This window comes from Canis lupus, chromosome 11, assembly GCF_048164855.1.
Source record: "Canis lupus baileyi chromosome 11, mCanLup2.hap1, whole genome shotgun sequence".
Taxonomy (NCBI): domain Eukaryota; kingdom Metazoa; phylum Chordata; class Mammalia; order Carnivora; family Canidae; genus Canis; species Canis lupus.
In genome coordinates, this window is record NC_132848.1 from 22,824,742 (window position 1) to 22,834,983 (window position 10,242).

At 66.0% G+C, this 10,242-nt stretch overlaps 1 protein-coding gene across 8 annotated transcripts in view; it reads left to right on the forward strand.

Moving 5' to 3' along the window:
• The window catches only part of WNT7B (Wnt family member 7B), a 49,321-nt gene extending 39,982 nt beyond the window's left edge, over positions 1 to 9,339 (forward strand). For 5 of the 8 annotated variants that reach the window (XM_072843537.1, XM_072843539.1, XM_072843538.1 and 2 more), the window contains exons 3-5: positions 743 to 1,014; positions 6,915 to 7,390; positions 7,491 to 9,339. In XM_072843537.1, the coding sequence (XP_072699638.1) occupies positions 743 to 1,014; positions 6,915 to 7,390; positions 7,491 to 7,824 (1,082 nt within the window). In that variant the 3' untranslated portion in view covers positions 7,825 to 9,339. Of the gene's footprint in view, positions 1 to 742; positions 1,015 to 6,914; positions 7,470 to 7,490 lie in introns of those variants that run through there. The other 3 variants (XM_072843542.1, XM_072843541.1, XM_072843535.1) reach the window with 1 other exon arrangement.
• Positions 9,340 to 10,242: the final 903 nt, after the last annotated feature.

Consider the following 10,242-nt stretch of genomic DNA (forward strand, 5'->3'; position numbering starts at 1 on the left):
GTGCTCTGCACCCCCTGGCTGGGGATGGAGCATGAGGGAGCCGGGGAGGACTAGTGCCCAAGTCTAGGCAGCTGGGGAGGGGGGGCCTCTGCACTGGGCAGGGGTGCTGGAGGAGAGGAGGACATGAGGTGTGTGTGCAGAGTGCAGGGACCGTGAAACCCCCCTCTCCTAAGGCCTAATGTCACCTTCCGTGACAGCTGGGGCCTGGTGATGACAGGGTGACAGTGGGTGGTGGTCAGACACGGGGAGGCCGCAGCGAAGAGCCTGGAGGTGGGGTGCTCTGAGCAGTGTGGGTTCTGCTGGTTCTGCTGATTCTGGGCAGGTGGGTGAGTGCCCTTCGGAGATGAGCACAAGAGGCTGTTCCCGTGGGGCAGCGCCCGGAGGCTGGCAGGGGCAAGGGAGCAGGAGTCAGGGGGGCAGAGGACAGGGGGGCAGGGGGCAGAGGACAGGGGGGCATGGGGCAGAGGAGCAGGGGGCAGGGGAGCAGAGGGCAGAGGGGCAAGGGGCGGGAGGAACAGGGCACACACCCACCTGCCCCCTCCCAGGGTTGGGGGCACTGCGCCTCTCCAGCCCGGCGTGCGGTGAGCGCCCTCTGTACACAGCAGGCAGCGTCCTCACCGCTGCCCATCGGCCAGCATCCGCATCCTTGGGCCCCGCGTTGGGGCGCCAGCGGCTCAGGGAGGGCCAGCGGCGAGGCCGGGGTCCCACCACAGGGCCTGACGGCGCCCCCTCTGCCCCGCAGGGAGCCGCGAGGCGGCCTTCACCTACGCCATCACCGCGGCCGGGGTGGCCCACGCCGTGACGGCCGCCTGCAGCCAGGGTAACCTGAGCAACTGCGGCTGTGACCGCGAGAAGCAGGGCTACTACAACCAGGCCGAGGGCTGGAAGTGGGGTGGCTGCTCCGCCGACGTGCGCTACGGCATCGACTTCTCCCGGCGCTTCGTGGACGCCCGTGAGATCAAGAAGAACGCGCGGCGCCTCATGAACCTGCACAACAACGAGGCCGGCAGGAAGGTAGGGCGGGCGCGGGGCGCGGGACGCGGGGCGCAGGGCGTGGGGGGGGCGGCCTGGCCTGGGCTCTCTCCCTGTCCGGAGCCTCTCCCAGGGCTCCCTGGGGGCCTGAACCCCAGAGATGTGTGGGGGCGCTGGGCATGGCATCCCTCTGACGCTCCCGGCAGCCCTAGGACCCGGCCTGACCCTTCCCACTCGAGACTGGGAGCAGGGAGGTGACACGCATGCGGCCCTCAGAGGCTGGGCCGCAGGGCTGAGACCAGGAGCCAGTGTGGGGTGTGGGGAAGGGCCCCGGGGCCACGTGTCCCCGCCCTGGGAGCAGACGGGTTGTACCAGCAGGCCCGGAAAGCTTCCTGGAGGAGGTGGCCTCTGGCTCCAAGTGCGCTGACGGACTGGAGGAAGGGGTGTTCTCAGTGGGGTGGGAAGTACCGGCCAGGGGGTTCCCGAGGAGCAGCCAGCGTCCCCCGGGGGGTGGGGCAGCGCCGCACTGGGGCAGATGTCGGGGCGAGCCGGGCCCCGCCTCGGGGAGATGAGGGCCCCAGATACTGGGCGGGGAGGCGCGGCCACCGTGGCGGCAAGATGGCCCGAGATAGGGCGCCAGCCGAGCGGAACGCCTCTCCGGGCCTGGCTCCCCAGCCCGGGGACCGCGCCCACGACCCCAGGGCCTGTGGGTCTCTGCAGGCGGGGGACACTCCTGCCTGCCCTCTGCCCCGGGGACCCGAGCCGAGGCCACCAGCTGCTCACTCGGTCACTCGACAAATGCTCCTGGGCCCCGGGTTGTGCCAGGCGTTGGCCGGGCTGGGACCCCGGTGGGAGCACCTGCTGGGCGGCACCCATGATGGGCGGTGGGGGATGGGGGCTGGAGACCCCGGGGAGGGAGCAGAGGTTCTGGGGTGCTGCCGTCGGCGCAGAGCCTCTAAGGATGAGCGGGTGCCGACAGGAGCACAGGCCGAGGGAGCCGGCCCTTGGAGCCGGGGCGGGCTGCTTAAGGGGTCCGCACAGGTTGGCCCTGAGCGGGCCTTGAACGCCAGGCCAGGGCATCGACTTCATCCTCTGGATGCAGAGCAGTCAGTGGTTATTAAACTCTTGCCGAAGGAAGGAGTGGATGGCGGACGAGTAAAGGAAGGCCTGACGCAGCCTCCAAGGGGCTCACACACCGCGGGTAGGCGAGGCTCATTTCCCCGGAGGTGTGGGGAGGGCTCCCTGGAGGAGGAGGTGCGCCGAAGCCCTGGACGGAACCACTGCCCTTGAGCCTCTGTGGCAGCTGAGGTCCCGGGGGGGGGGGGCTCTCCAGCACCCCTGGGAGGAGGGGCTCGCTGTCTCCCTTTCACAGGAGAGGCCCCCAGAGGCCTGAGCTCCTGGAGGCATTGGTGGGGGAGCGTCCCGTGGGCAGCAGAGATGTGGGGAGGGACCCTGCGAGCGGTGGGGGGACCAGCGCAGCAGGGGCAGGGCTGCGGGCAGGGCCTCAGGTCACATGTGTTGTGCAGGGAGGCCTCTGGCCCAGCTCAGGGTGGGCGGGCAGGCGGGGAGGCTGGCGCGCTGGATGGGCCTCTGGGCGTCAGGTGTCACGGCAGGTCCCCGAGGCAGTGACGCTCGCTAGCGGCTCGAGGGCTGGGGGGCCTGAGTGTAGCAGGATCAGCACGTCGGCGTTTCTTTTTTTAAAATTAATTTATTTTTTACATTTGTTTTTATTTAAGTTCGATTTGCCAACATACAGTGTAGCACGTCAGGTTTTGAACCGTGACGCTGTAAAGTGAGATGGCGAGTAGGGGAGCAGCCAGGTAGGGGGTCAGGGCCCATCAGGGCAGGGGGGCTGTAGGGAAGGGCTGTACCCGGGTCCGAGGATGGGATTCTGGTGCTGGCGCTGCCCCTGTCTGCGAGGCCCCTTCCGAGCCTCCTCTGCTCATGTGCATAGTGATGTACCTCGCACCCCCCCACCCCCTGTCCTCCAACAGCCCCCCACTATCCTCCCAGAGCCCTGGGGCACACATGTGGCCTGAGGCCTTGGCAGGGATCACTGGTGGTGGCAGCAGTGACCCTGGGGGGTAGGGGTCCTTCTGCCCCCAGAGGCACTGATCATGGTGGTTGGGGTGGGCTGGAGGGCCCGGCTTTTGAGGTTTCTGGAAGAACTGAGTCCAGATCCTCACTGGGCACCTGGGTGCTGGGAGCCCTGGTCCCCATCATAGTTGGTCCAGGCCCCCCTGCCCCTCCAGAGTCCCAGAGTTCAGCAAGTTGAGTGGGAAGCCAGCCCTCTGGTGCCACAGGAAGTCTCACAGCCTAGATGACTCAAAGCCCCAGAGATTTATTCTCATAGCTCTGGGGCCAGAAGCCCTAGATCCAGGTGTCAGCAGGGCCGGGCTCCCTCTGATGCTCCAGGGAAGCACCCTGCTGGCCTCATGGGGGCTCCAGGGGCTCCCCGGCTTGTGTGTGGCCTCAGCATCCTGTCTGCCTCCACCTGTACAAGGTCTCCACTTCTGAGCGATTTCTCCTCTGTTCCTCACAAGGACATGTGTCCTTGGGGTTAGGACGCCCTGGGGCCCAGGATGACCTCATCTCGAGCCTCAGATACTCCTGCAAAGACCTATTTTCAGATGAGGTCACATCCTGAGGTTCCGAATGGGGAGACACTGTTCAGCCCACCACATGCCCGGTGGGCCAGGGTCAGATGGGCTGAGCAGGAGACCTGCTCACACCGGCTTCTGTGAGATCGAGGCCTTGGCCGCGCTGGCCAGCCCCGCTGTGGGCAGCGTGGCCTTTACGGAGCAGCTGCCCTGCTGTGTGGGCCTGAGTGGAGGGGCGAGAGCAGCAGGCACGGAAGGAGACGACGTCTGAGCAGATCTTCCTATGGACCGACCCAGTAAGGCAGGAGCCTGTCCAGCTGGGAAGGCCTGGGCTGTGGTCGGCATGGCTCTGGGCTCCTCTCCCGGGGGATGGAGGTCTCAAACCGTCGCTGATGTGGGCCCCGAGCATCGGGAGCTAGGGCAGGACCCCCGTCAGGTGGGCACAGGCCCCACCTGACATCTAGGCTCCAGGCTGGTCCTGCCCCAGGGGGCACATCATTCCCATTGTCCCAGTGAGCACCCAGGGTCCGAGGAGGGGTCACTTGTGCAAAGTCCTCAGCTAAGAAGCCGCTGGCCCCCTGGGCCCCCACGGCCCGGGTGCTTCACCTGAGGCCCACGCCCATCTCACACTGCGGCCGGGGTGAGAGGGTGAACCCGGCGTGGGCCTTGCCCCCAGGGCCCCACACACCCACGGAGGGCCAGGCCACCACCTAGAAACAAGGGTGTGAGGCGGGCCACGGCACAGGGTGTGCGCCACCACCCTCCGTGGCCTGAGGCTGCTGCCCGAGTTGGGTGTGAAGTGCCCTCCGTGGGCGCCAGGATGCCGTGACCCCCCAGCCTGGCCGGCAACTGAGCACTGTTCTCAGGGCACGGACCACGCTCTTATTCCAGAAAGAATGCCAGGTTGGCCTTTCCCTGGAGGCCCCCACCCCACCCCCACACGACCTGGGTCTGGGGGAAACGAAGGCCCCACTCCTCTGGGCGAGGCCGGGTCACTCTGCACCCTCCCAGGTGGTCTCCTGGGGCAGCAGGGCTGGCGCCACCATCGCTGTCACTCTTATCTCGAGGGCGCTGGAGACGGAAACGGCACATTCTTGAATCCTGTGATCACTTCCCAGGAGAGGCTCGGGCCCAGGGGGACCCAGCCAAGCGAGGATGCGGCTCCTTGCTCTGCAGACAGCTGCCCAATCAGCTTCACCTGCCGGCTGTCCCGGGCCTGGCTGTGCGGGGTCTGGTTGTGCCTGGGTGGGTGGGCAGGAGGCAGGTGGTGGGGGCGCGGGGACCACCCGGCCTGGACAGCCCTGGCGGGTCTCAGGCCATCATGGCCCGTCTGGGCCAGCAGCCTGGGGTGGGGTGCTCTGCTCCCCACACGGGGACTCTGAGAGGGGCATCCCTCTGGTCAGCTCTCGGCCTGAGGGGCGGACAAGGCAGGCAGTGTGGCCAGGGCGAGAGAAGCTTCCTGAAGGGGCTGTTGGTGGGGGAGGGTCTTGCTGGCGATGGGGGAGGGTGAAGCAAAATGAACGTGGGGTAAGGGGGAGGGAGGAGCAAGAGAGGTCTGACCCAGATGGACAGGACTGCGGGGAGAGCGGCAGGAGGCTTTCCCTTGGAGGGAGGCCCCACCCTTCACCTAGACCCCCCACCCCAGAGTGGGCTTCTGGTCCATGCTCCCCACCCAGACACCCCTGTAATTCCAGCTCGGAATGTTCCTTCCTAGGGGTGCTGGGGCCCTCCCCAGCTTGGCCCTCCCCTGGTGGACCACCAGCCTCCCCCTCCTCCTCCCCATCCCCATCCCAGCCTCCCGGGTCTCCCCACCTGCCCCAGGACATCACCCACAGGACGCTGGAGCAGAGAATCCCAGCCAGTCCCCATATCCAGGACACCCGACTGAGCCCACCAGCACCCACATGATGCTCAGGTGGGCTGCACCTGTCCTCTGCAGACCTTGCTTGCCCTGGACCCTCTGGAACACCCTCCTCTCTGCCTCATGAACTCCCCCTTCTCCATCCACACCCCATGCAGGCACCCCTCTTCCAGGAAGCCCCCATCCCATGGCAGGGGCGGCCCCCAGGGCCCCCACACTTGCTGGTGTGCATGGGCTTCCCTTTCTGTTCCCCGTGCTAGGCTGTGGGTCCCCGAGGTCCTTGCTGAGGACCAGAGCCCCATGCGGCCAGGGGGAGGTTCCTTTCATTCATTCACTCTTCATCCATTCATTCATTGTGGGGCTGCTAGTCCGGGCTGGGCTGGGGTTCTGGCCCAGGGGACAGGGGGTGGCCGAGATCCCCCAGGGCTGGACACCCCAAGTGAGGCCAGCGGAGCCCGGACAGCTGACAAATGGCCCTTCTGCAGCCGTGGGGCGGCAGCTAATGATTCCCCATCTTTAATCAGACTGGCTGGCAGGGCTCTTTCGATCCAGGTAAATGAGTACCTGGGGTCAGGGCTGGCTCTGGGAATCGGCCTTCCGGGAGCATGGAGGGAGGCCCAAGGAAAACACTCAGCTGCGCCCATGGCGGGCCCTTGGGGAGCTGGGGAGAAAGAACAACAGTGTCGGGGGCCGGCTTCCCAGCAGGTGGCACACCTGGGCCTCGCTGACCCGTGCCCTCAGCCCCTGCTTGTCCACCCCCTCTGTCCTTCTGCAGACACGCACAGAGCTCCGTGCATACCCCAGGCTTTCACTGAAGAGCCATTTATTAAGCACCAGCTACATGCCAGGCCCCACCCCAGGCACGAGGGCAGGGGGTACAGATATGGAGAGGAGGAGATCTGCAATTAGTAAGCACCCACTGTTGCCAGGCCTGGATCACCGTCCGGCCCCTCCTCCCCACCTGGCTGGTGCAGCACCAGCTTCGCCATGTGCTGCCCTGTGAGCTGCAGCGCGCCGGGGCTCCCCAGCCTCAGCCTCCCTTTCAGTGCATCGACGGGAAGGATTCTGAGAATTTAGTGAACCAGGTTTGGTAAACATGTGCTATGATCTGCCAAGTTCTGGACATTCTCACCGGACCCTCACAGGGTCCTCTGCAGTAGGGACTTGTGGTCAGCAGCCCTGTTACACGGAGGAGACGGAGGCTCAGGAAGGGGAGGCACTCAGTGTGGCCCTGCAGCTGGAAGTCGGGGAGCCAGCTCCGGGCCAGGTGGAGGCTAGGGCAGGTGGGGGCCGCCCAGGCACCCTGAGCTCCTGCCCTGTCCCTGCAGGTCCTGGAGAGGTAGGGGTGGGGCACCTAGGTGGGAATTGGGGGGCAGTTCACACACCCTGAGCCCTGCCGCCCGCAGGTCCTGGAGGGGTGGGAGTGGGGCATCCAGGTGGGAGATGGGGGGTCTGCACACCCTGAACCCTGCCGCCCGCAGGTCCTGGAGGAGCGCATGAAGCTGGAGTGCAAGTGCCACGGCGTGTCGGGCTCGTGCACCACCAAGACGTGCTGGACCACGCTGCCCAAGTTCCGCGAGGTGGGCCACATGCTCAAGGAGAAGTACAACGCGGCGGTGCAGGTGGAGGTGGTGCGAGCCAGCCGCCTGCGGCAGCCCACCTTCCTGCGCATCAAGCAGCTGCGCAGCTACCAGAAGCCCATGGAGACGGACCTGGTGTACATCGAGAAGTCGCCCAACTACTGCGAGGAGGACGCGGCCACGGGCAGCGTGGGCACGCAGGGCCGCCTGTGCAACCGCACGTCGCCGGGCGCGGATGGCTGCGACACCATGTGCTGCGGCCGAGGCTACAACACGCACCAGTACACCAAGGTGTGGCAGTGCAACTGCAAGTTCCACTGGTGCTGCTTCGTCAAGTGTAACACCTGCAGCGAGCGCACCGAGGTCTTCACCTGCAAGTGAGCGCCCTGCTCGGCTCGGCACACGGCTCAGGGTGCCCCCTCGCTGGCCCCCGCCCCCCGGGGCTCCCTCCCACCCTTCTCGTCGTCGCTTCCCCAGGCAGAGCTGTCCCCGAGACCCGGTCAGCCGAGAGGGCAACGCCGATGGCACTGCTGTCCCTTGGGGCCCAGTGAGTTCTGTTCTTTTCTCCGGGGAAGTGAACCCTCCTGGAAAGCCAAGTGGCAAGACTCCGAGCGTCCCCTTCCCCCACCTGGTGGCACCGATGGCTCGAGGGACCTGGAAATGCCAAGCCGGCCGACCCCACGCGGGACTGTTTCTCCGGCCGTGGCAGCCGCCGGGCCTCCGGGTGGTCTGGGCGGATGTTGACAAGGTTTATTTATGTTCTCTTAGTATCGGAAAAGAATTCTTAGCACTAAGGCATAGCCAGTCCTGACTGTACTCCGTGTTAGTGCACCCCGTGGCCCTCTGCTTCCTGTCCCTGCGTCTGACCCGAGGGAGCAGCCCTGTGCACAGCACCCTCTGGCCCTGCCCCCGAGAGGGCCTCCGAGGAGAGCCATGGACAGGGACCCTTCTTTCTGAAAACCCTATCAAATCCAAATGTCACCCACATCAGGTTCCAGGAGTGCCCTGTCTCCTAAGGCTGTCACCCTCCCCGCACCCCCGCCAGCCTGGCGCCCTCAGTTTACAGAGCCCACTCCCGGCCCGGAGCCAGCCAGAGCCCTAGGACAGCTCTGTGCTGGCAGTGGGCTGTCAGTGGGGGCAGCTCAGGGGTGTCCACCCGCACCAAGGCCTGGGATGGCTCGAGAATCAGCCAGAGACCCCGAAGTTATGAGCGGAGGCTCCTGCCTTGGCTCAGATGTCCTGACCTCCTGGCCAGGGCTCCTGACCCTGGAAGATGTGCTCTGGGGACACCCATGGTGGTGTGAGACTGTGCCCATGTTTTGAAGAATCTGGCTGTGCCCCTCCTCCCCTGCTGCCAGCTGCACGGGGAGCCTGCACCCCCAGAGGCGCCTGCCGGGGTTTCTCTGGTGGCCTCCCTGTCCAGGCCTGTTCCTTTGGCCCTGACTCCAGTGCTGAGAAGGCTGGATCCAGGGTGTCACTCGGCCAGGGCCCCGCCTGCTGTCCCAGCAGGTGTCTGCCCCCCAGGCACCTCCCCCAGGTGAACACCACCCCCCTGAGAACATTCCCACCCTCCCTTGGGGAGTCTGAGGCATAAGGAGGTGACTTGCCAGCAAGGATGATGTGCCACCGGCTTCTGGTGTGCCCTCCACTGCTTGTGGGCCCCTCCCACCCCGCCCTGCATTTCGGGTATTTTCTTGCAGAAACCTGTGGAAATGTGTCCTCAGGCAGCTGACAAGCCAGGTGGGCTAGACCTTAGCCTGGGGTGAGTGACACCGTCTGGGCCCTGGCCCTGGCATCTACCCCGCGTGCCCCCGATGATGCCAGGATGCTCCACCAGCTGCTGTTCCGGGCACTTCCAGGCCACCGTGAAGGTCCCGCCCCCGGCCCCGCGTCCCCGGGTCCCCGGACACTCCCGAGTCCACAGGCCCGGTACCCTCTGCTAAGGAACCTGGTTAACTTATATTGTTATATAGCGTTGAAGTGTCTATCGTGTCTTTTAAATTATTGTGACCTACACTGGGTACTGGAGGGAGGGGACAGCCCCGTGCAGTCCCCCGAGCCAGGCTCCTCCTTCTGCTTGAAACGGACTCTTGGGGCCCCTGATGCCATCGAGTCAAGCGCACTGTCCAGGTGCCTCCGCCGAGACCCTCCTCCTTCTTCCCTCGGGCGAAGGGGGGGTGAGCGCTGCCCGGGTGGGCCGGCGGCGGTCGGGACACTGCGTGTCCCTGGAGCGCTCCCATCCCGGGAGAGCTGGGGGGTTTCCGATGCGCTGTGTCCCGCCTTCCCTGGAGGGGAGCGCCCGGCTCCAATAAAGCTGGAATCAGAAGCGAGTGTGTGTGGAGCCCACGCGACGCCCCTGCGGTTCTTCCCTCTGGGGGTGGGGATGTTGGTGCCGTGCAGTGAGGTCGAGCCCTGAGCCCCAAGCCCCCTTGGCCCCCCAGCCTCCTGCCTTCCCTACCCCCTGCAGGCTGCGCAGGTACCGTGCACATGGACCTCCGTCCTCACACCTCGCCCAGGTCCCAAGTGATGCCTTGAGTCATACAAGTGTCCAGGCACCTTTAGGGCCACCGCACCCAGCAAGGGCCACTGGTGGTGGCTGGACGCACACCCTGAGGACTCTCTGGACAGGCTGGGCTCAGGGCATGGGGACAGGAGGCCATGGCTGTGGTGCCAGAGCCAGCTCATGGGGTTGGGTGGGGCCTGTTCTTAGGAAAACAGGGGCTTGGCGGGGAGGACCCACAGCCAGGAGGCCCTGGTCCCATCCGTCACCTTCTGTGTCTCTCTTCTGCTTCTGACCCCAGCTGGTCTCGGGATCCCTGTGGGTCTGGTGGGCTTTTGCCCAGGTGCCCCCCTTGGGGTGCCCCTGGCCCTCTCCGGGCGTGGGAAGGCAGCCCGAGGCCCCTGGGAGCCGGGCAGCCTCTGGCTGGCCATCAGGCCTTGCTGCTTCTCCCTGGAGGCCCGGGTGCCACCAGCCCTCCGCACTTGTGGTAACCGTGTGAGCACAGGGGGATGAATGGCATTCCTGCTGAGGGCCGGAAGGCATGTGGCGGGGCCGGTTTGGCCACTGCCCGCTGTCCCGGCAGCCTGGCATCGGGTGCTGATCAAACAAGCCCCTGTCCACACTGTGCCCGCCGGGGCACCCACGGAGCCTGGCCCCGGACCCAGATCCCGCTGGAGGGGCCACCAGGTGGGCTTTCGGAGGAGGATGTGTCCCCGTAGGGTGTGGAGA